Source organism: Petaurus breviceps, unplaced genomic scaffold (genome assembly GCF_028583685.1).
Source record: "Petaurus breviceps papuanus isolate PSGF00001 unplaced genomic scaffold, PetGlider_PUasm1.0 90823, whole genome shotgun sequence".
NCBI classification, from domain to species: Eukaryota; Metazoa; Chordata; class Mammalia; order Diprotodontia; family Petauridae; genus Petaurus; species Petaurus breviceps.
Window position 1 is genome coordinate 19,097,802 of NW_027187352.1, and position 26,103 is coordinate 19,123,904.

Sequence of the window (26,103 nt, forward strand, 5' to 3'; positions counted from 1 at the left end):
CTTCATTTTCAAGAGGTTCTTAGGTTTCAGTAACCTGGATTTCCCTGCTGTGCTAGGGCAGGATCTCCTTCTGGTCCTAGAAGGTGACTGGAATAAAACTGCAGATCACATTTTGCTTTCCTCACAATAGCCCCATAGAGGAGGTGGGGTCAGTCTAATCAGCCCCATTGTACAGATGAGAAAACAAGGCCCCGCTCCTCCTCTGTTATACTGTTCCTCACACAGCCCCAACACAGCAGTAGCCAAATGTATGAATAATTCACCCACAGAACCAGTCCCACCCAAACACAACTCCTCACTGGCTCCAGGGGCTTTTTCTTTTCAACACGTCACCAAGAAAGAATCAAGACAAGCATCCCTGAAATACAATTTCCTTTTTTTTTTTTTTTAAAGCCCCCAGTCTCCTCAGTTGAGGCATTCATTCTTAAGAGTTTCTCACCGACCTGAAGCAATCGACATCAGAAGCATTTGGAATAAGACCAGTCATACATGAAGCAAACAGAACCAAAACCCCATGTTCCTTAGGCATCTCTGATCACACGATGACAAGCAGAGGTTCTTACTTATACCTGCCAAGAGTGAGTGTCACTATGGCTGCTGTTAGAGGGACCCCGGAGCCTAAGACAGGCATGCATAGACAGATAAGATATTTACCATCTTCAGCACTACGCACTAAGTCTTCTGGCAGAAAATCTACTTTGCCTTGATCTGTGCAGGAGAAAGTAACACGCGGTTAATGATATGCATCTCAGGGAGGCGTTTCATCGTCTGCCCCCCGAGGAGTTAGCAGAAATTACTCAGGATGGAGCGAAGAGGGGGTGGGGTGAAGGCAGGCTATAGGACCAAACAAGATGTCTTCCCCCCAAATACTTTCCCTCTGGATTAGCCACTCGAGCCCAGTGCCACGGCAGGAGCTCCCATTTCAGAACTGATGCAGTTTACATCAGTACAGATGACTCCCAAGGGTCAGTGGGTTAATGCAGAGCAAGCGCAGCCCGGCAGCAGCAGAAAGCACAGGGCTGGAACGCTCTCCGTTGAAATGAACAAAGAAAAAGAGAAAATGCTGGTCATGACTAACACCTTCCCAAACCCACGGCCCATGACAAATATTTGTGTGTATGCATCATCCTTTCCACAAGCCTTGGGAAGGCGAGCAAAGGGACCTCGCTTGGGGACCAGCTGCTAAGTGGAATTTTGGCAGGCTGCAGGGAGAGTGGGGTATCAGTATTTGGAAAGGAACATGCAAGGATACCAGTCAGTTTGAATATGATTTTGGTTTAACCCTAAATATCCCTGAATGCTCTGAAAATAGCAATAGCCACCATATAAAAGACAGTTTTACAAAATGGAACAATCCCTGACTTTGTCCGCTCCTCAGTGCCAACAATAAAAGGGGGGATAGACAACTTCCTGACAATGAGAGTTGTTCCCAAAAAAAATGAGCTGCCTTGGGAAGCAGGGAGCTCCCAGTCACCGGTACTGTTCTAGCAGAGACCACCTGTTATAAAGCTTGTAGGGTAGATTCCTGCAGTGGGTGAGACAATGTCTAACATCCTTTCTAAGATTCTTTAGGTGGCTGACGTTGAAATCTGAGGCAGGCAGATGAGTTTCAGAGATCTGTGATGCTTAGGTGGAGACAGCTGTTTGGTGGGGAAGATGCTCCTTTTAGTTTTAATACTGATTTTACGGCATGACGAAAAGTCTGGAAGAGACTCTGACAACTGGATGAATTCAACATGATTTGGCACTGGAGTGACCCTTTACTGGAAGTTCAGGGTGAACATAAACTCTGAGATTTAAGCCAAAGTGGCAGCCAGACTTCCCAAGTTTGCATGAGCATCCCTGTACATTACTATGCTCAGGAAATATTTGCTGGCTGACGGACAAGTCAAATGAGCATGTGCTCATGGCAATATGATCCATAGCCATTGGCTATGCAAGGCTAATCAGTCTTTGAATGACCAAGACTTATGCTCAAAGAGAAGACAAAAGATAAGCCTGTTGGAGTAGGGGTGGAGGGAGAGGAAGGGTAATAAAGACAATTTAGAAACAAGGTCTCTGAAGTCAAGAACTGGCTCTCCATCTCTACAACATGTAGCAAATGCACGGCACCTAACACAAAGGCCATGTACCACATGCTCACTCCACAGCTAACTGGCCCCACAGTAGAGTGGTATGAGTGGGAAAAACTCGAGATGGGACTCGAGGCCAGAGTCTGAATCTAGATTCTGCCACTTTTTGGCTGTGTTGGTGAGGGGACTCAGTCACTTATAGCTTCTCTGAGACTCGGTTTCCTCGTGGCAAAATATGAAAAATCATTTAACTCTGGAGAGCATACTCTAGTGGACAGAGAGCTAGCCTGGGAGTCACTACGACCTGGGTTTGAGTTCTGCCTTTGACATACATTGTCCCGAGCTAGTCACTAGCCTCTCAGTGCACCCAAACAACTCTCTCAGATTATAAGTTGTAAGGAAGGTGCTCATCTGCAGAGTTCTTTATTCTGCTGAAATTATAGCTCTAGACAGAAAGACATAGATATAGATATAAATATAGGTATATGTTACATTTCCCAACCTGCCTTACAAGAATGTAGAAAGGGAATTGCTTTGTAAATAGTTATGCAATATTATATGCTACCATTTTTTAAAAATAAAAAGAATATTTAATTTTAAATATTTAGGTTGGCAGTGGTTGAGTAAGTACTCAGATTAGGATGTCTGAAAAGATAATAGTGAACAGTAGAAAGAGACATTCACAGGGATATGGCTTCAAATTTGCCTATGTGACCTTGGTCAAGTCATTGTCCCTGAGTCTCAGTCTCCTTTGGAAAATGAAGGGGTCAGATTAGACAAGAGACCTCTCTTTCAGGTCTAAATCCCAAGTTCCTACAATACAATTCAATAAAACCAAAAAGATTCTAGAAGCCCCTCCCCATGCTGTTATTTCATAAGCAAAGCTCCAGCCACCTTTAGATAAGTTTCACGAAAGTCATTTTGCTAGTTCCCTGTGGGAAGGTTAGTCTGCCCTGTCCAAACCCAAGTTAGGGGCTGGTGTGGACCTCCATGCAGCTGGGCCAAAGCCTAGCATTTAGACATGTGGAAGCTCAGATAAGGCATGAGTAGCAGGGCAAGCTTGATCCTCACTTGATATGTCTGATGCAATGTCCTCTAGGCTTTGGGAAGGCATTTTCCTATCAGCATTCCTTTTCAAAGCCTTCAAAACAGGATTTGACTCTTCTTCTGAACCTGTCATGAGACAAAAATGGTGAAACACTGCCCGATACCTTCCCTTACCTCCCCTGTCTTAGGTATCAATTAATGCTTCAACTAGGGATGTTGCCTACTGAAAAGCAGCAAGTTCTTTTTGCCTATAATTACGCTAAAGAATGCCAAATTCCCATAAGAAACTAATTTTACTCCTATAAAGCATGTACTAGGACTGCTGGGGCTTTTCTTTCTCTTTTTAAAGTTTCAGGTAGGTCCCAATTAGCACAAATGATGAGTCCTCCTGCAGTGGTTGCATTATTCAAATTCACAATGCATATTTCCATTGAGATGAAGTCAATGACCATATTTTACAGGTATAATTTCAAATGTGTAGACTTCAGGGGATTCGTGCTTTGTACTAATCAGGACCTAGCTATATACTGAGCTGGTTAAGAAATAATTAGAAAGGGGGTGGCCAGGTGGCTCAGCGAGTAAGAGCACTGGCTCCAGTGTTGGGATGACCTGGAGATTGAATCCCGGGCTCAGACACTCAGCACCACACCCAGAAATAACTGGCCGTGTAACCTTGAGCAAGTTACTTAACCCTGATTGCTAAAAAAAAAAACAAAAAACAAAAAAAACAATTAGAAAGGCAATAAAGAACAAAAATAAAAATTAGGATTACCACTCATCAGTACAGACCTTTCTGGAGTGTACATGTTTTGAATAGTGCCACATTGAAAACTGACCATTTCATATGCCAACCCTGAGGCAACATACCAAACTTTTACAAAAATTAACTTTCAACTCTTCTCAAGGTTAGGATTCACATCTTTACCATATGTGTATATTCTTGAGAATGGAGGTTTCTGTTAGATCATGCCTCACTTACAGAGGTACTGCATCTACAAAGCTGGTACTATCAACACAAAAAAAGGCTCTTTTCTCTTTCAGAATTAAGGTTCTCTCACAGTGGGTTATTTTCAGAATCAGAGAATTTCAGAGTTCAAAGTGACCTCTGAGGCTGTCTGGTCAATCTATTGTGTAAAAAGGATTCCCTCTACAACAAAATGGTCCAACAGTCATCTAGACCTTGCTTAAAGGCACAAGGAATGGGGAACTCAGCACCTCCCCAAGGCAGCTCCTTCCACTTGGGGATTGGTCAAATTGGATGGCTCCTCAAATCAAGTCTCAATCTGCCATTTTTCTTTTCAATTTCTACCCATGGCTCCTAGTTCCATCAAACCTGAAAAGGATTAGATTTGTTCTGCTTAGTCCCAGAAGGCACAACTGGAAACATCTGATGGAAGCATTCAACCTTTCCGTGCTGAGCGCACACTATGTTCCTCCCTGTTTATGTTCCAATAAAACTAGCCTACTGGCCAGAATTGGAAGCTTAACTAAAGCAGTGGACAGAGTGCTAGGTCTGGAGTGAGGGAGACCTAAGCTAAAAACCAGCTTTAAACACTTACTAGCAGCTGTGTGATCCTAGGCAAGTTATTTTCCCTCTCTGCCTCAGTTTCCTCATCTACAAAATGGGGATAATAATAGCACCTACTGTCCAGGGTTATGAGGATCAGATGAAATATTTGTATATTGCTTAGCAGAATGCCTAGCACACTGTAGGGGCTTAATAAATGCTTGTTCCTTTTTTCCCCTTCCTTCTTTACTATTTGCTATTCCTTGTATAGCACATTTCACATTCCATTTCTTTACTACAAGCTTTCACCCATACCTACAATGTCCCACCTCCCTAATTCTGCCTCTTGGAGCCCATACCTCCCAACCTGGCTCAGCCTGAGCATCACCTTTCCTGATACCTACAGTGGTTAGGCCAACCCTCTCCACCATACCCCACCCATACCTGCCACAGCATTTATTTTATGCTGTTTCCTTCATTTACTTAAACGTGAACACACATATTCCTTCCACTAGAGTGTAAGGTCCCTGAGGCCAGGGATCCTCTTCAGTCTTGTATTTGTATCTGTAGTGCCTGACACATAGCTGGACTGCTGCCAGCTGATTAAAGCTGCACAGATGTAGGTTTCAAATCAATGTAAGGAAAAAATTCCTAACAATCAGAGATATCCAGAAGTGAAAATGGGCTGTGTGATAGGACTGCTGAGTTCCCTCGCATAAGCAGTCTTGATGTTGGATAACCACTTGTCAGGGGTATTGTAGAAAGGATTTTTATTCTGGTACTAGTTGGACCAGATGGCTTCTGAGGCCCTTTCCAACTCTGTAATAACGTGAATCATTTGGCATAAATGGGTGTAATCCCCAATTGGCTAATGAAAGATAAGCCTAACAGCTGTTGGTCAGATTAACCCATAACTCGAAATTTTGCCACACAGAGTGAAGTCATTCTATTTCTACCAAGAATGAGAAAGGTAATGGAAAATTTTTGAAATTCTAGTCATCCATTGGGGAAAATGTTGATCATGGGGACTTACGGTACCATTAGGTCAGGCACCCTCCATCACCCTTGATTCATGCTAATCACTTTACTTCTCACCAACCATTTGCTTCTGATGACTCTACCAAAGCAGGATACTAATCAAGCTGGGAATAAGGGTAACTACAGTAAAACTGTGAAAACTGAAGAGTAACTTCCCAAATCTGGAACCACAGGTGGCAATGATCTCAGATGTTTGTAGGCTGAGCTACTGTTAAACTCAAAGATTTAAACAGGGCTTAGAGTTTTGTTATTATGATTTCCCTTTCCTCTTCCCTTAAAGATGGAATACGGCAGGCAGACAAACCTGTTATATTAGAACCAGCAGCCACTTAGGGCAGTGGATATTATCAAATTCCCTCAGATACGAGACGAAAATTATTTCCCCAATTTCAAACCATTTCAAGAAGAATCATTTTAGGGTTTCCTCTTAGATGAAGTACTAGAGGAAAAAGCATTTCTGTGGCTCTTTCTCCCTGATATTTAGCCAATGAAACTGTTCCTGAAACCCAAATATTGGGCCCATTTGTGGCACAGAGACTCCCATGGCAGCCTCACTTAAAGAAGCTCCATCAAGTCAGTCATTTTCTCATAAGCAAATAAAACAAATCATTATTCCCTATCAGGAGAATATTTTGGCATGTCTAGCTCCAATACTGTTTGTTTTTTTTTTAAAGGAAATAGAAGCAACAAAAATTCAAATATGATGAGTTTTATGGAGGAATATATAATGAAATATTAACATAGAGGATGGTTAACAATGAAATCACCTTATATGTGCCCAAACAAACATAAAGAATGTGTCTGTGATGTACGTTTGTTCCCCCACTTAAGTATTCCCCAGCTTCCTCAGCTTCTAGTATGGAGCTGACTTTGGATTCCTGGAGGTTTTGCCAGTACAGCCTAAGCCCTGTCAGGTCCTCTCCAAGATGCAAAAGGTCCAAGTATGAAGTTGGCAATGGACTATGTGTCTGCTCTCTAAGGACTGGCCTAGAAAAGCTCATCACTAAAAATCTGGCCACCACTTTGGTGAATTTTGAAGGAGTCATGAAGGAGGTAGAGCAACCCATAAAGACTTGTCTCCCCAGAGTATAGGGAGGCTGTAATATGGATCAGTGGAGAAAGAATCTAAATGAAGGGGGAAAATGAATCTTTTTAGTAAATAGTTAAGACATACACACAGATATAGATAGACAGATGAACAGATAGATAGATGGGATGTGCTGGTAAATGGTTAACAACTGGCCTTAAGAAAAAAAAAATGTATGCATGACAAGGTTTTCAGTTTAATCTGCATTACTGACATCTTCTCCATCCCTTTCTTAAGTCCTACAAAACAATAAATCCAGCTCTGATTTATAATATTTACCAATTTTTGAGGTGTAAATTGTTCATATTTTAACAATGACTCTCCTGAGCTGGCTCCAGGACATCCCTAAAACAGGTAGATAAATAGATATAGAGGCAGATATAGATGGATGTATTGAGATAGAGAGACAGAGAGAGGTAGAGATGAATATATAGATAAAAAGAAAAGGAGAAACAGAGGAAAAGAGACAGACAGACAGACAGACAGTGGCAGACAGCTAGGTGGCATAGTGGATAGAATGTCAGGCCTGCAGTCAGGAAGACCTAAGTTCAAATGTGGTCTCAGACACTTCCTAGCTTGTGACCCTGGGTAAGTCACTTAACCCTGTTTACCTCAGTTTTCTCATCTGTAAAATGAGCTGGAGGAGTAAATGGCAAACCACTTGAGTGTCTTTGCCAAAAACCCCCAAATAGGGTAACAAAGACATGACTGAAAACAATTGAAATGAGAGACAGACAGAAAGACATGTATTTCTTCTCAAAGTTCCAGTCATTATGGTATCAAGGATCATATACTTAGACTTGGAAGTGCCCTTAGAAGTTATTTAGTCCAATCCCTTCATTTATAGAAGAGGAAAGTGAGACCCTGAGAAGTTGACTACCTTGTTAAAAGTCACATAGGAGTAAGTGGCAAAGCCATGAATGGATCCAAGATCCTGTGACTCCATATCCCACGGTATTTTTGTTTGTTTTGGGGATTGGGAGAAGTACTTGAGGTTAAGTAACTTGCCCAGGGTCACACAGCTAGTAAATGTTTAAGGCCAGATTTGAATTCAGGTCCTCCTGCCTCCAAAGCCAGTGGTCTATCCACCTGCCTTTCTAGCTACCTGTCCAATGTTCTTTCTACTGGACTTTGCTATCTTCTGCAAATGAGGCAACAAGTGTAGACCCCACAAGAAAACTCATCTTATTAATCCCTCTCCCCTCCACAGGATAGCTATTCATGACTCATGTAAATATGTTAGAGAAGGCCAAATGAATCTTATTTTTAAAAGTGATTTCATAAGTAACAATCCTCTATATTTTGGGAGAAGCATGAGATGGTATCCAGAAGTGATTTCATCAGTGTAGGGAAATCCTGGAGTGAAAATTCACTCCTACTACTGATGGAGACCAGCAGAGTCTCAGCGAGTGGCCTGGGGCACCAAGAAGTAAGATAACTTCCTAGTCTGCCCAGAGGCAAGGCCTGAATCCAAGTATTCCTTGACCCCAAAGCCAGCCTCTACACAACTAACTTCATGTAACAGTAGCCGTTGTTCTCTTTAAAAGAAAAATTAGAGATTTTTAAAAACTCAACTCACGGGAAGAACTTCTCCGGCTGTCTGTATTAGAACTGACATATTCATCTGAAAAATCTGAACTAGAGGAGCTTTCTCTTTCTTCTCCTTTTTTGTATGTTGTTGCTAGAAACAGTCGAACCTTGCTTATTTTAGAAGAATGTGTCTTTTCTCGTGGAAGTGACTCACTGGGGTCCCTGCATGTGGCCCAATGGCGTTTTTCAGATGGATCTTTACTGGTGACCTGAAAAACTCGTTCTCTTGTGGCCCCACGTGCATAGTCACCAGTACCTCTGTCAATGACATTCTCTCTAAGTTCATTCTTTGCTGGCACGGTTCCAGGGTTACACATTCTACTTTCAGAATCCTGCCACCCTCCTTCTCCACTGGTCACTGCTTTATCTTTAATGAATTGTTGGCCTTCTGGTTTCAAAACTTTTCTCTTAACCTTCACCTTAGCATCTCCTGGGTTCCATGAATACAAATGGGGCATTTTTCTGGGCAGTTTTTCCTGTTCTGATGGTGAGGCTTCGAAACTGAGAGTTACCTTTTCTTTTGTCACTGTAGGCAAAGTCACAAAGGCTTCCTTAAGGATTTTCTCAAAACCTAAGTCAAATGCACTTTCAACTATTAAAGGAGCCAAAGACTTTTCTATGGTTTCCTTGATTTCCTCAAGGAAATCTGAGCATTGGATTTCCGAAGCAGCAGTCTGATCAGAAAGGGCTGACCCACCTACCCACTCAGCCTCAGAGTTCTTCATTCTATCATTCCCCACTTTCAAGGGAGGGCTTTCAGAGGCTTCACTAAGGAGTTTTTCTAAGCCAATATTGAATTCTCTGAGTTTAGCTTCAGGCTGAACGATGGTTTTCGTCAGAGTTTCTGATACTTCCTGGGGTAATTCTTTGGAATGTTGATAACTAGGAGGGCAAGGCTGGGTAAGAGATTGGTCCAGGTAAGGTGGATTACAACAATGTACAGAAAATATACCCGATGCCTCTGCTCTAGGTTCTTCTGAGCCCATATCAGTAGGCTGGGAACTCTTCTCATCTGGAACCACTGTGTCTCCAGCCATCCAAGCTGGAGAGTTTATCTGGTTATGTGTTCCTACCACCCCCCCTTCAGTGAACTCTGGCTGCCACTCTCCAGGAACCACCCTTCTCTCTCTGGTAGAATTCATTATATCTTCTTGGGCTTCCTTGTGAAGCTTCTTCAATGCAGTGTTCAAATCATTCAATTCAATTTTGGGGAGGACGGTTTTTTCTATCGTCTCTGAAATTTCCTTTTGCAGAGGCGTTCCCTTGTCCTGCAGGGCAGCATTAACAGAGTGGAAAGAAGAAATCTCTTGGGAAGAGTTGGTTTTCTTCCCAAAAGACTCCTTAAGATCAGCAGTCTGATAAAGTGAATGGGAAGAAGCAGGAGGTTCCTGCAATAGTCCCTTTTGACTTATTTCACAATCACCACTTTTTATTTTGGGAGCGACCACAGTATTTTCTGAGGCGTCTCCCACCTCTTCAAGAGTTATCCCGGCTTCCCTCTTATGAAATGAATTGTTATAACTCTGCTCCATCACTTTTTCAAAAAACTTTCTCTGCTTGTTTGACAAAGAACTAGTCCCAGTAGAAATAGTTTCTGACCTAACTTGACTAGAAGAGTCTGGAAGCTCAGTGGCTTCCTTGAATGGTTTTTCTGGACTGGGAATAAATAGTTTACATTTAGCTTCTGGTGGGTCTAGAGTGCTGGCTGTGCTTGTCCTCGGGTCCTGCTGTGGAGACTCAGATCTTTTCTCAAAGTCAGTCAAATCTGCCTCCTGGAGACATGCTCTATTTTGAGGAAGACTGGGCTCATGCCTATTTTCTGGTGTATCTTTGTCACTGACTGGCTGAAATGACAGTGATGGAACTCCCTCAAGTAGTTTCTTTAAACATCTATGAAAAGTGTCTTGGTTTTCTTTAGGCATAACATTTGTTTTCATAACTGATTCCTTTACTTCTTCCCTTGAGAAATGCTCTTCTTCCTTCAACTTCGGAGAGAGCAACCAGTCTGGATGTTCATCCACATTTTCCTTTGATGGCACATTCCTTGGCAATTGAATGGACTTTGCTGGTGAATTCAATGGAAATGTGGCTTCATCTGAAAGGATCGGAGAAATCAGCTTTGGATATTGCTCCCCTATTTCCTCTCCACGTGATGCTTTGTTTTGTTTTAGAAGGTCCTGTCCTGCTGAAGCACTTTTTCCTTTTGTGAGCTCAGCTTCATCAAACTCCTTGTCTTTCCGGCTATCTAAAGACAATGATTTTTTACTACCTGGATAAGTGCTGTTGTTTGTACTATCTGAATTCGTTCCCATGTCCCAAAAGTTTCTCAAATTCTGAAACTGTGAAGGATTGCTAATTTGCTTTGGGAAGTTTTCATTCCTCCTTTCCTCCAAGGTCCAAAACTTAAAGTTAGGATTTCGTTGGCCTATAGAAGATTTGTCATTTTCCAAATGGAAGTAGGCTTCATTCCTTTCGTGAGAATCATGCTTTGATGTTGGAAAAATCATGTCCCTTTTGGATTGCAAACTATCTGTCACAGGAAGTTTGGTAGATTCACTTTGAAATGAAGGTATTTTACCTGGTCGGGGCCTGAACCCATCAGAGTTAACTGAGGAATAGAAGCCAGGGCCATGAGATATCTGGCCATCCTTATTTAGGTCCACTCTTTTGGCAATGACTCGGCCAAACTCATTCTGGTCTTCAGTCAAATTTTTCACAGACAAATTCACTGATTTCATAGGCCAACTTACTGTAGCAGGCACTTGTACCTGGTTTCCTGCTGAATTGGGCACCCTATCAATCAGTTTAGCTATCTTCCCTCCTCCTTCCCAGAAGGATATCCGATCGCTTACTTTTTTATATTTCTCCCTTTGCACTTGACTCCCAGGTAGATGACTGACTTCTTGTTGCGGCAAATCCTCTGGCTTCTTGAAAGGAGCATATAGTTTACCATGATTGGGAAAATTAGATTCTTTTTCTCTAAATCCCTCATCAGCAATAAGAGTTGGTGACCTGACATTCTCTCCCTCCAATGGAAATGACAGACAATCAGCTTTTATCACTCTTCTACTTTGGGCTTCCATGCTATGTTTTAACTTGGGTTCTCCAATATTCTCAGAAGAGTCAACAGTCATCTTTGAGTTTCCTCTGTCTTTTCCATTAACAAAAAACATGAGCTTGTGTTTGTCTGAGGAATTCTCTACTTTGGGTGACACCTGACACTCAGCATCTAATCCTTGGAAATTGTTAAAGGGATAGTCAGTATTTGGGAAATCAGTTTCTATTTCCTTGTTTGGATTTTTTGTGTCTTGAATAGGAATAATACTTTTACTTCCTTGATTTTGACTTCTGAATGGTGGTGATGGCTGTCCTTTCTCTTTACCAACTTGTTTGGGTAAAACACCACCTTCTGATTTCTTGAATTCTACGCCACTGTTCTTCCCATTTTCAAAAGATAATGGATCTCCCTTCATCCAAAATGGATAACTAGTCTCTACAATCTTTATTTCACCTTGCATGAAAATCGGAGGCTTTAAGCCATCTTGCTGGAGGACGGCATTTTCTATTTCCATGGTATTATTATTCTGCCATTTTGGGTCTGATTTTCCTTCAGACTGCATCCCTTTGGGATGTAGAAAGGATGGTATTTCAGCATCAGGATTAGAACTTCTGTTAAACCAGTCTAGGACTTTAGAGATGGATTTGTCAGTTGCTTTCATTATCTCAGTGGTTTTTTGATCAGACTGAGAATAGGTCTTAGCGTTTAGAGCCTTGAAATCTATATGCTTACCTTGCTGATGATCTGCAGAATGACTGAGATCTTGTGCCTGAAGTGATTCAGGTTCAACCCAATGTAGACACTCATCTGCAACAAAAATGCTTTTCTAAATTATAAAAGAGCAAAAAGGTTGGCTAATACTAAGTTTTGGCTAAGGCATGTTTTTCAATGATTTCGGCACAACAAAGCTCTTTTTTTCACCCAAAAGGTCTGTCTTTGTATTTGTCAATACCGTCAGCAATGCTGGGAGATAATGGAGAAAAAAGTGTGAAAACACATTAGAGGAAGGTATTAAAATAAGACAGGCATCTACCAAATTCCTACGAAATCCTTCCAACTCCAATTCACATAACTACTAATTTTTGTTGTCGTTCAGTCATTCAGTCATGCCTAACTCTTTGTGACCTCATTTTGGGGTTTTCTTAGTGAAGATACTGGAATGGTTTGCCATTTCCTCCTCCAGCTCATTTTACTGATGAGGAAACTGAGGTAGACAGTTTTAAGTGACTTGCCCAAGGTCACACAGCTAGGAAGTGTCAGACCTGACTTGTCTGGAAGCTCAGGGGCTTCCTTGAGTGATTTTTCTGGATTAGAAATAAATGGTTTACATTTAGCTTCTGGTAGATCTAGGGTGCTGGCTGTGCTTGTCCTTGGGTCCTGCTGTGGAGACTCAGATGTTTTCTCAAAGTTAGCCAAATCTGTCTCCTGGAGACATGCTCTATTTTCAGGAAGACTGGGCTCATGCCCATTTTCTGGAGCATCTTTGTCACCCACTGGCTGAAATGATAGTGATAGAAGTAGTTTCTCAGGTCTTCCTGAATCTAGGCCTGGTGCTCCATCTACTGCTACCTGGCTGCCCTACAACTACTAATAGCTAGGCTAGTAATGACCCTTTCTCTCTCAGATCTCACAAAGCCCTTTGTTTGAGTCCTTTATGGATTTATCATGTATCAATATTAAAAAAAATTTATCATTTTACATATAGTTAGGTGTCTGTATGTCACATTCCTGATTAAAGTGTAAGCTCTATGAAGGCAGGAACTGCATCTTGCCCATACTTTTCATTTTCCTAACACAGTGTACTGCATACAATAGGCTCTTAATAAATGTTCATTTAATAAACTGGATAAATGTTTATTGAGCTGCAAATACTTCTTCAATTGTTTAAATGATGCCAGATTTTGGAGAAACTGGCTGCCTATCAAAAGCTCGTGTATTCCAAAATGTCCCAATGAGAAAGGAATGAGGAACGATGGCTAGAAAAAACTACACATCTCAGCTGTTCATCTAACTGAACTCTCCTTCCTTATTCTCTACGTACTACCTACAAATCAAACAGGCAGCAAAGAAGCTAAATGCCTGCTCATATGAAGAACACACTGGTTCCCTGACCATTTCTTGCTGCCAATAAGGCAGCAAGCAGTGAGGCTAGGCTGGGCCTAAGACTGAGTATACTATGAGGCAAGGGGGGAAGATCACGTTCTCCACTTAATAATTCCAAAGCACATTGTACCCCTTCATATGGGAGAACTGGGAGCAATAGTGTTACTGCTCAGGGCTCAGGGTTTTGAAGCTTCCATACCTCTAAACCCAGGTATACAGATCTAGACAAAGACATAGACATATAAACACATATATCAGAGTTAATTTACAAAATTATAATATATATGTCATTCTATACATAGGTGTTTTCTGTATAGAATAGTGTACAAAAATTAATTTTAGATAAATCAAATCATCTCAAATAGAACAGAGGAGCTGGTTATGGTTTGTCATTTCCTTCTCCAGTGGATTAAGGCAAACAAGGTTAAGGGACACATCCAAGGTCATACAGCTAGAAACTGAATCTGGATTTGAACTCCAGGCCCAATGAACTATCCACTGAATTATCTAACTGCTTCTAAAGAGCTATATACATGCTAGCTATTCTTTTTCTTCTTATTATTATTATTAATCATAAAAATTTTTCTCCTATGACAAAATGACTAGCACCTACCTCCCAGGATTATTATAAAGTTAAAATTTCTGAAATGGGTTTTGAAAATCTTAGAACACTATTTAAATGCTACTTATTTTTTTTTTTTAAGCAAATAACTTTATATTTTGTCCTATGACTAAAATGACTGGCATCTATCTCCCAGGGCTGTTTTAAGGATAAAACGAGTTAATTTTGATACAGTACTTTGCAAACTTTAATGTGCTATATAAATGCTAATTATTATTAAATGACTTTATATCTTGTCTAATGACTGACAGGCTGAGAAGTAGTTTGGTAAGGTGGAAAGAACATTGGACTTGGCATAGGAAGATCTAGGTTTGAATCTTAGCTTTACTGTGACTAGTAGTCACTGAATTTCTCTGACCCTCAGTTTCCTACTTTGTACAATGAAGTCACTGGACAAATCAGTGGTTCTCAAAGAAGGGTCTTGGGGCTCGGGGAATCCCCTGAGACCCTTTCCCTTGGTCCTAAAGGTAAAAATTACTTTCGAGACAGTACTAGGATGTTTTCATCTCTGGTCAGGTAAATACTGATCAATGCACGCCCACATGAACAAAAACCCTGCAGGGGTCCTCAAGAATTTCTAAGAGCAAAAGAGAAATTCTGAGACCAAAAAGTTTGGGAATCACCAGAATAGATGATCTATCTCTAAGATCCCTTAAATCTCCAGGTCCTACTCTCCTCCTTAGGGACATAAAAAAAAAAAAAAACTGATGCGAGATAAAGTTTCACATTGAAATTTGCACAGCATTTTTTATAATATGATTCCATTTGACAATGTGAGGAAATTACTATGAAACTATGTTTTTAAATGTTCTATTTTATGACTGGATGTGTTTAAAATATTCTAAGAAGAAAAATGATAGTACAGCAATAAACTCTCAATTTTACTACATTTTAAGGTTGTGATAGTAATGGCAATTAAAGATTCCCCTGTATTGGCTTGGTTTTCAAATTGATTGTGTTAAAACCCAGAGTTTGTTAATCCCACCTGTGGGATGGGCTTGTTGGTGTGAAAAGAAAATCCTGAACTGGGAGGAGCTGGTGATGTAGATTTGGAGAGACACTAGAGAGGGGCGGAAGATCTTTTTGGAAGCAGCACCTCGTGGAGAGAGAGAGACTAAGAGAATTGCTGGTGGCCGCTTTGAATTGCCCTGGACTTTTGAGACCTGCCGCCCTGAGCTGCCAAGGACTGAGGAGACATGGCTGTTTTGCTGGTACTTTGTCTGTCTGTTTTGATGTTGTTTTGCCAGATTTGTCCACTGGTGAAAGACAGTCCTTTTGTTGAAGAAGTCCTGGAACCTGGCTGTTCGCTAAGAAGCCCTGAGACTGTCCTGCAGACAGAGAGTGAATACTGTCCACTGGTGAGGGACAGTACTGTTGTTGCAGGGGTCTGGAGACTGTCCTGTAGACAGAGTGAATACTGTCCACTGGTGAAGGACAGTGCTGTTGTTGCAGGGGTCTGGGAACCTTTCTGTTGGTTCGGAAGCCCTGAAGAAGGATTTTCTTGTTGGATGTTTACAGAAATCCTGGGAGAGGGCTTTGCTAATGTGTTCAGGGGTTCTAGGACTGTTCTACAGACAGAGGATAAATTCATGAAGGGACTGGCAATGTATCTTATGGCCTTGCTAAGCCTTGTCTCCCCAGGAACTAAGATTGCTGAGAACTTGCCTCCTGTCAAGATGAAGAAAAGACCTCCATTTGGGTATTAAGTGCTGTGTTTAAACTTGATGTAACTCTGGGGTAGATTCAATTGTGATCCTGGGGTGGGGAACTTTTGACCTTATGTTTGGAAACTAATCTCCATTTGAGAAGAGGGGCTTTGTGGTGGACTTAATTAAGGTATAGCCTAGGGGTGGAGTAGTATTTAGAACAGGGACTTTGTAATTGATTGAATGATTGGAAGATCCTGGGGTGGGGTAGTCCTTGGAGATTATTTAGTCACACTTAGTAAATGCTGTATTTTGAATGATGTCATGTTTTGATCTTCTCTGTTCTTGGTTTGTCACTGAATAAAATAGAGAGCACCTATGCTGGTATTTTGAACCTGGGAAGTTGCCTTTGCTTGGCATTACATTACAAAGGTTTACAAAGGCCTTTATGACAACATACCTATGTTCAGCACAGGTAAAATCTGCCTTTCTAAAGAGGAAACGTTGAGAGGCCAAGAGTAAAATGACTTACCTATGGGTCCCACCGCTGCTAAATGTGGAAAAGGGTTGATCTGATCAAGTTGTAAAAGTACAGTTTAGTAAGGGTATTAAGGTCCATAATAGAATATTCTTTTCTCTTTTTTTAAAGTGAGAAGTTAAGTAAAATAATAAGTTAGTTGCTATGGTGACTTTTTTCTGATTAGAAAAAAAACTGTAAGTTACTAAAATATAAACTTTATACCACTAGAGAAAGACGATCTTCATCCCAACCCCTACCCTGCTATTTCTGAAAATAGAAGGGTAAAGAGTAGAGAATGGGAATAGGGGACAAGCGAGGAAGGGACTGGGATGGGGTGGGGGTAGGGGTGGGAGTGAAGTGTTCAGTTTTCCTTGAGATTACTAAAAGAGCTACTTTCAGACAAGGGTCTAATTACTTTAGGAGAGCTCAGCATGACCAAAATGTACTCATTTAACACGTTCCAGGAATTTTCAATGCAACTTTGAGAACAGGACAAATGTCTAGGGTTTTCAGGGATAGCTATGTGGCCTAGTGGATTGAGTACCAAACCATACTATATTGTATGGTGGCCAGGTGGCCCAGTGGGGCAGTGGACAGAATGCCAGGCTTGGAGTCAGGAATACTCACTTCCTGAGTTCAAATCTGGCCTTAGACGTTTACTAGCTGTGTGACCCTGGGCAAGTCACTTAACCTCTGTTTACCTCAAAGGCCTCACCAAGAAAACCCTAAATGAGGTCATGAAAAGTCAAACAGATTGAACAACAACGTGAACGTTTAAGGAACAAAGGATTTATTTTGTACCTAGGCACTTACACAACTTTAAATTTTATTATGCACTATATCTACTTCGGTTGTAAAATCAAGGTGGTAATTGAGTTTAGTTAAATAAATTCATACTGTTATTTTACTGGAGTTCAATTTTTATAGAAAAATATAATTAGCCAGATCATCCGTGCTATTTCTGTCTTTATAACAGTCCTAGAAAGGATTCTGTTTGTGACATGCTTTGGTAAAAATGCCTATCTCCCTGTTAACTAGCATAATATCAGGTAGTAACTGCCAGAATTGAAGATGTAGTCTTAGGAGGAAATAATCAGTCTTTTGGGGTTAACTTTGTGATTCTAAACCCATGTGAAGACAACTATTAGCACATCTAATGTTAACAGTTAACTTTCTTACCAGCGCGGTTTTTGCATAACTCTGATTCAAGGCTCAACGGCTTTGATGATGCCTTTTTGGACTCTCTGTTAGAAGGCAAGCGCTCACTGAAAGACAGTCTTTTGGTTAAAATCTCTGAATGAGGATGGGTTTTCTGATCACTGATGTTCTCAGTTGATGGGCTGGTTCCATTAACCTGGTAAGAGTCAAAGGCTGGATTCATGTGTTCAGCTGGTTTTCTGTATCTGGAAAACACAGGTTTGTTTGGAGACTCCTCAAGATCACCCAAACCTTCCATTCCACTCCTGGGTATGTCAGACTCCAAAAGGCCAAACTCTCCCACTTCCCTGCCGTGGTTCAGCTCAGGACCCTGAGAAACTTCTTCCTTCACTGCTGAAAATCTCACATGTTTTAAAGGCTCCAGCGGATTCTGGGAAGATTCATCTTCTATGGAATCATCCTTTTCAGAATTTCCCTCGGGAATAACAAGCCGGACTGGCAGGTTTTTGCTTTTGGGTTCCAAGGTGGAATTAGAACGAACAATTTCTGAATCGGTGCTGCTGGAGCTGGAGTTCCGTTTCAGGATCCCTCGGGGGGCACTTCTGCTGTTCAGGGAATCCGTTCTTTGGCCCAGTTTAGGAAGAGACTGGTTGTCATCTGGCTGTAGATTAGATATATTTTTATAAATCAATTTCCTGGCTTTGGGGACTGGTGGCTTCACCGGAGACCCATCTACAGGTCCTGGAACAAGAGGTCTTGGTTCCTCTAATCTTTGATCTGGAAAGTATGGGGTGGCCTTGTTTTCCTTTGAATAAAACAATGCATCTGAAAATTAAGCATAAACATGGCAAAGTACCCAGTAAGAAAGAAGAGTAGCCTTTAAACTACTAGGTAGAGTCACTGCACCTTGGGGAAAAGTAACACACATTTCAGATTTACAGATAAGGCATGAGCCCAAGTTTAAGGCTAAATTTGCAAAAATTCGTGTGCTTTTAAATAAAAGGATCTCTATGGGACCATAGATTTAGAGCTGAAAGATCTAATATCATACCCCCATTCCATTTATTGATTTATTTGTGAGGCAATTAGGGTTAAGTGACTTGCCCAGGGTCACCCAGCTAATTAAAAGTCCAATGTCTGAGGTCACATTTCAACTCAGGTCCTCCCACCTCCAGGGCTGGTGCTCTAACCACTGTGCCACCTAGCTGCCCCCCTTCATTTTACAGATGAGGAAACTGAGGAGCAGAGAGGCCAATCCACTTGACAAGGGTCACACAATTGGTAAACAGCTGAAGTGGGCCTAAAGTCTAGGTCCTCTAACCCCAAATTCAATGCCTTTTCTACCACACCCCATTGCTTCTCAGAAAGAGGAAGGTGAGCTTGTCTTCCCCCACTCCCCCAAACTTTCCTATTTCTGTTAAGGATATCATCAATTCCAGGTCTATAACCTCAGCATGATTCTCAACTCTTCACTTAATCCCACAATTGCTGTTCATTCTGCCTCTACAGTATTTCTCCTATCTACCCCCACCCTGTTCTCCACCCACACAGCAAGCCTCCTACTTCAAACCCTTTTCTTCTCTTGCCTAGACTATTACAACAGCTTTATCACTAGTCTCTCTGCATCTAGTCTCTCTCCTGCTGCAATCTATCTATCTACCCTAGCTGTCAAAATGATATTCTTAAAATACAGATCTGGCTGTGTAATGCACCCTCCTTTTTCCCTTCAAAAAATTTCAGTGGCTTCCTCTTGTCTAAGCAAAATACAAAACTCTCATCCTGAACTGTCTGCTGACCTCCAATCTTGCATCCCCAACTACCTTTCAGACATCTCAAACTGGATGCCCAGTAGGCATCTTAAACTCATAAATACAAAATGGAATTCATTATCTCTTTCCCCTCCCCACTGCTACCACCATTTCCCCAAACCCTCACTTCCTCTTACCTTCCCTACTACTGTAGAGGGTAACAACAGTCTCTCAGGCTTGCAGCTTAGGAGTTAACCTAGATTCTTATCTCTCGTCCCCCATATCCAAGCTGTGGCCAACCATGGCCAGCTGATTTCACCTTTGCAACATTTCTGGAATATGCCACCTTCTCCTCTCTGATACTGCCCCCACTCTGGGGCAGGTTCTATTGCCTCACACCTGCACTACTACAATAGCCTGCTGCTGGGGCTGCTGGTCACAAGTCTCTCCCCCACTCCAATCCATCCTCCATTCAGCCACTAAAGTGATTTCTGTAAAGCATGGATTCAGTCATGCTATATGTTCCCTCCCCCCCCCAAAAAAATAGATGCCTACCTACTGCCTCCAGGAGCAAATACAAAAATCCTCTGTTTGGCTTCATCACCTAGCCCCCTCTCACCTTTCTAGTCTTTTTATATCTTACCCCCCTCTCAGTATTCTGATCCAACGATTCCAGCTTCTTGGCCATTCTACAAGCAAAACACTGGACCTCTCAGCTCTAGGCATTTTCTCTGGCTGTCCCCAGGGCCAGAAGGCCACCCCCGATCTTACTAATGACCTCCCTGGCTTCTTTTATGTCCCAGCTAACATCCCTCCTTTTACTGGAAGCCTTTCCTAACCCCTCTTAATTCTAGTGCCTTCCCTCTATCACTTACTTCCTATTTATCTTGTGTACAGCTTGCTTTGTATCTGTTTGTCTGCATGTGGTCTCCCCCATTTGACGGTAAGCTCCCTGAGGGCAGGGGCTGTCTTTTGCGTTTTTTGTAACCTCAGCTGATTTCACCTTTGCAACATTTCTGGAATATGCCACCTTCTCCTCTCTGATACTGCCCCCACTCTGGGGCAGGTTCTATTGCCTCACACCTGCACTACTACAATAGCCTGCTGCTGGGGCTAAGCAGTGTTTGGCACATAATAGATATCTAATAAATGTTTATTCGTTGATTTAAGACCTCCACAATTTGGATCTCACCCCATCTTTCCAGTCTAATTTCATATTACTCCCCCTCCAGCACCGGTCCAGTTAAACTGGGAGGCTTGACGCTCCCCATCCAAGGTATTCCATCTCCTATCTCTCTGCTTTTGCCCATATAGAGAAAATAACTCCTCCTCAGCTCCATCTTGTAAAATCCTCCTTAGCTTCCTTTACAGCTGTGGTTCTCAAACTTCTTGGTGTCAGAATCCTTTCACATTCTTAAAAATTACTGAAAACCCTTAAAGTCCTTCTGTTTATGTGGGCTACAATCTATCAATATTTACTGGTTCAGAAACTAAAATGTATTTGCCTTTATCATAAAAATAGTTTTGACTTCAAGGATCCCCTGAAAGGGTTCTGGGGGTCCCAAGACCACACTCTGAGAACTGTTCATTTAGAGCATAGGTCAGGTGCCACCAGCTGTGTGCAGCCTTTCCTGACTTCTTTCCTTCCTGATATTACTTGTATTTTTACACTACTGTGTATGTGTTATATAACTTCAGCAGAATGAAAGCTTCTTGAGAACAAGAACTGCTTTCTTTTTAATTTTGTTTAACAGTCCAACATGATGGCATGTGCTATATAATCCTGGGGGAGGCTGAGGCTGGTGGATCATTTGAGCTCAAGAGCCTTGAGTTATAGTAAGACTAAAGCTGATCATATATGGTAAACCCTCAGGATCTCAGGCGGGAGGAGGTGGCCAGACTTCCCACCATGGTGCATACCGACCCAGCTCTGCCACAGTGGGACTGCCTCTGAGCTTATGTCTCTTTATCTATAAGATGAGAAGGCTGGACTAGGGAACCTTCCAACTCTTAGATTCCCAAGTTCTTCTAGACTATGGAAGGCAAACTACAAGAGGAACGGGATGACGTCTGCACACAATGAACCTGCTCACCTTCTTTTTGGGTAACTGACTTATCAATTTGTTGTTTAGTCATTTTTTTAGTCGTGTCTGACCCTTCATGACATCATTTGGGTCTTTCTTGGCAGAGATACTGGAGTGGTTTGCCATTTCCTTCTTCAGTTCATTTTACAGATGAGGAAACTGAGGCAAACAGGGTCACATACCTAGTAAGTATCTGAGACCAGATTTGAACTCAGGAAGACGTCTTCCTGAATCCAGGCCTGGCACTCTATCTACTGCATCACCTAACTGCCTTCCTCATCATAAAAGTTGTCAGTATTTTCTTCCCAAACTAAATCTCCCCACCTTCCCCTGCCTCCACTGTCCACTACCAAACTGAAGTCAGCAGAGGGGAAAAGGACCAGTTTATGTATGGGAGTGGGGGCAGGGAGTGGGACAGAGTCTATACCATAAGGGACAGAACCAAGGTTGGATCTCCCCTACTTCAGTTCAGGGAAGAAGGTGCTGAAGGAAGATCAAGAAAAGCATCAGAAATCTAAACTCTCTTTTGGGAGTCATTTTTTCAAAAGGAATTCTGAGAAGATCCCTTAGTCCTCAGAGCACAATCATAAAAATAGCCAGTCCGTAAAAATAATATTTACCCTCTTTTGAAGTCTGAAGTAATCCAGTTTGTCCATTTTCTGATGGTTCGTTTGGGATTTGGAAAGCTACATTATCCTCTGGTAACACAGAGTTATTAAATGGATTCTTCCTTAGCTGAGGAAAAATATTTTTTATTAAACTTGTTTCCAAAGCAGCCTAACAGAAACTTAATGTTGGCAAATGCATTTTATATCCAAAAACATTCAATACTTCCAATAAACTCTCTGTTTCCTGGAATGTTTAGGATATAGGGATGCTGGTTAATTAAATATCTTGGTTAATGAAGTAGAATAAAGTATAGTTTGAAAAAAATATAAATTTTCAAAGATTATTAGAAGTCTATGAAGTACAACAAACACTATAATCATGGATTTTTTTCCCCATTGGAAGAGTTATTAGAAATAACAATACCCGTTGACATATCTAAAATTTCCTCACAGCAACCACATGAGGTAGACTATATAAGTATTATTATCCCAGTTTAAGAGATAAAGAAAGTAAGGTTTTATCAGTTAGGCTGACTGAGCTATGGCCACAGGGTTAATAAAGGTAGGAACTAAAACCTGAACCCAAGGCTTGTAGTTCTGTCCTTATTCCATCATAGCATGAAATCTCTCATTAAATTGATCTAAAACCAAACCAATGTCATCTCTCCTTTCTTTGATTACTCTGAAAGTGCTATAGGGTCCTCTGGGATCACCAGTATGAATGTGAACAACTACCACAGTGGGACAGACCAAAGGGTTAGTCAAAACAAAGGGCCTAGAGACAGAATCCCAGCTTTTAGGGAGTTTTCTGTCTGTGATTTTACAAATCAGAGTCACCTCTCATGAGGCAAACTCTAATCAAGACTTAAAAGAACACTATATATACGGGAAAGGCTGGGAAATTAAATTTACACGGAACAAATATGCCATTGTCCCTCTTGGGATAGGGAAATTAGCCTGAGTAGTCTTAGGTAAAAAATGAAAAACAGTTGGAAATTTCTTCTCCATGGATAACAGCAGACAAATCATTCATCCAATGCAAGGAAAAGAACGTATTTTTCTTGCACAAAATAATACCCGTTAATATCAATAAAATCGAATGTTTACATGGCATTTTAAAGTTTGCAAAGGAAGTACTAAGTACTGTTATTCTCATTCTACAGATGAAGAAACAATTTCAGAGATCACTTATTTTACTCAAGGTCATAAAGATCAATGCTTCACAGTTTAAGAAATGCTGAAGGGGTAGAGTGGAAAAAGTTTAAAAAGCCCTGAAACAGATAATGTCAGAAGTGGGATTTAAACCTAGACTATCCTGACTTCAAGTTTGGCACTCTAGAGACTGTTTCATATTGCATCTCTAATAATTAAATATTCAACTATATCTTCCATTGTATAAATTTTTGTTTCATTGTGGTTTGGTAAAGTGAGAAGCAATATTTTCCTCCACATGACTTTTTTCTTTTTTGGAGGGGGGAAGGTAGGGCAATTGGGGGTTAAGTGAATTGCCCAAGATCACACAGCTAGTAAGTGTTAAGTGTCTGAGATCAGATTTGAACTCAGGTCCTCCTGACTCCAGGGCCAGTGCTCTATTCACTGTGCCACTTAGCTGCCCTGACTTTCTTCTTTGGGGAAAAAAAAAAGACTGAATCCAATCTACCTTTGTAGGAGACAAAGATGACCTCCTTGGGTTTTCCTGGGCCTCATCTGACATGGAAGAAGTTGGATTCAATACAATGGTCCTGAAAAAGAAATATTATTCAGAGAATGAAACTTCTAATAACATAAAGAAAGCATGCACCAAATGAGACAGAAAGAATGTGAGAAAGAGAGACAGAAAGGCAAAGAGAGAGGGTTGGTGTGTGTGCATAAGTGTGCAGTGTGTGGAGCCTAAATTCAGTGGGGAAGAGGGAGCAGGTGAAGGGTACTAGGAAATCAAAAAGGGACAGGGAGTCAGGACTTGGGGAAAGTGATCCAACTGGAACCAGCAACCATTGCTAATGTCACAGCAAACAGAGAGGATGAGATAGGATGGGGCTGACTTGTCGGAGGTCTCAGTCAGGTGCTACTATTTCTAGAAGAGTGCAATGAGGAGAGTTTTCAAGGAGGAGAATGCAATAGCTGGATCATGGGAAAGAAGTCTGGGATTTATTGTTCAATCATTTTTTAGTCATGTCTGACTCTTCTTAACCCCATTTGGGGTTTTCTTGGCAGAGATACTGGAGAGGTTTGGCCATTTCCTTCTCCAACTCATTTTACAGATGAGGAATTGAGGCAAAGAGAGTTAAATGCCTTGTCCAAGGTCACGTAGTTACTAAGTGTCTGAGGTTGGATTTGAAATCAGGAAGAGAAGTCTTCCTGATTCCAAGCCTAGTTCTCTATCTACTGAAAAGGAAAGAGGGTAGTAATCAAGACAGAGAAGACCAAGATTTAGATAAGGCACTTGGCAGACGGACAGAGAGGAAAGGGCAGACCTGGGAGGTGTCCAGCAGGAAAAGCCAGTGGGGCTGGCTGACTGATTAGAACACATAAAGTAATGTGCTGAAAGGCCCTTTCAACCCAGAGCATGGCTCCCACATTGTAATCCTGAGTCTGGGTGAATGGCTCCTCACAGTTATAGGAGAGATAAGGAGGGACAGGGAAGGCCACTGGGGATCAGACTGGATCCTTACTCCTCTGCTGGGGCTGGAGGGGGGCAGCTGGAGACTGGGTACTATAGTTGCCTTAGAGAAATGAAGAAAAGACAATATCTTTTCTTGATTAAACTCAATGCCAATTCCCATTAAGGAACAGAGTGGACCCAAGAGGTAAGGCAGGAATAAGTAAAGTTAGGCACAGAAACTAGGGAGGGGGCAGGTGAGTCCAAGAATCAACAGCCCCCAGGTTAGGGGGGAGGATGGTGTCACAGGCAAAGGACTCAAGTCACTTACCCTCTTTGGCCTTAGTTTTCCCATCTATTAACAGAATGGGGGTTGAACAGATAGCCTATATAGCCTATAAATTCCCTTTCAGTTTTAAATCCTAGGATTCCAGGCTGAGCTGACAGAGCAACCCTCCCCCCCCCCACACACACACACCCAAATTCTAAATACATACCGATCTCTCAGCCAGGGCAGCTAGGTGGCACAGTGGATAGAGTGCTGGGCCTGGACCCAGGAAGAGCTGAGTTCAAATGTGACCTCAGACTTTCTCTCGCTGTGTGCTCCTGGGCAAGTCACTTAACCCTGTTTGCCTCCATTTCCTCGCCTGTAAAATAAGCTGGAGAAGAAGGCAAACCACTCCAGCACCTTTGCCAAGAAAACCCCCAAATGGATCACAGAGTCAGACACAACAAATAACAACAATATTATCGGTCAGAAGACACAGAGATTTCAACATGTGAGCCACACAACTGGGGAACACCTTTCTATCCTAAGCTAATTCTGTATTCTGCCTCTAAATGTCTCTATATGATCCCAGTTTTCTTCAGTCATTTTCCCTCCTCCTCCTTCTAAGACCATCAAGACCACAAACGCAAACTAGCTTCTGGGAAGTCATTTTTGCCTTTATCCCTCCTCTGGGGCTTCAGCCTCCTCCCCCTTCATCCCCAGCTCCCTCCAGGCCACCTGGCCCAGCGCCAGAAGCCTTTTATTTCTTTCTCTGCCTTCACTGTTTGCAAGACCATAAAATGGAACCAGTATTTCAATAGTAAACAATGACTTTTGTTCCAAGTATTCAGAATCTCAGGAGAGAGAAAAGAAGCAGGTCAACTGTCAGGGGTAGAACAGGGGGACAGTCAATCACCAACATAGCAAGAACAGATAGTGTTTAGTCGCTTAAATTGGAGTCAAGGAAATGTCTGAGTGTGGAGAAGGGCAAGGGCTGGGAATCAGCACTGGTTAACTAAAGCTCACACTACCCACTTAATTGGGAAAATTGTTATCCATTGTGGCCCCCATTAGAATGTGAGCTCTGTGAGGGCCGGAACCATTATTACTGCCTTTCTTCACTCCCACAGCCAAATGACCAGGGGCTTAATAAATGCTTGGTGAATGACTGGAAAGAATTACCATTTCAGTCAGTCATCCAATAAGCATCAATTAAGTATCTACTATGTCAGGCACTGTTTGAAGCACTGGGAATACAAAAAGAAGCAAACTCAAATGCCAAGTACGTGGCCAGTCCCACTTTGGCCACCTCCAGAATTCCGGACTGTGACTTTTGCTCCCCTGGTGA

General features: G+C 41.8%; 1 protein-coding gene across 13 annotated transcripts in view; it reads right to left on the reverse strand.

The window, feature by feature from the left end:
• The window catches only part of SYTL2 (synaptotagmin like 2), a 157,248-nt gene that overhangs the window by 43,127 nt on the left and 88,018 nt on the right, over positions 1-26,103 (reverse strand). For 4 of the 13 annotated variants that reach the window (XM_069071002.1, XM_069071000.1, XM_069071001.1 and 1 more), the window contains exons 1-3: positions 8,331-12,123; positions 3,144-3,245; positions 655-708 (exon numbers count right to left, since the gene is read on the reverse strand). In XM_069071002.1, coding sequence (XP_068927103.1) covers positions 655-708; positions 3,144-3,245; positions 8,331-12,060 — 3,886 coding nt within the window. In that variant the 5' untranslated portion in view covers positions 12,061-12,123. The other 9 variants (XM_069071003.1, XM_069071005.1, XM_069071006.1 and 6 more) reach the window with 5 other exon arrangements.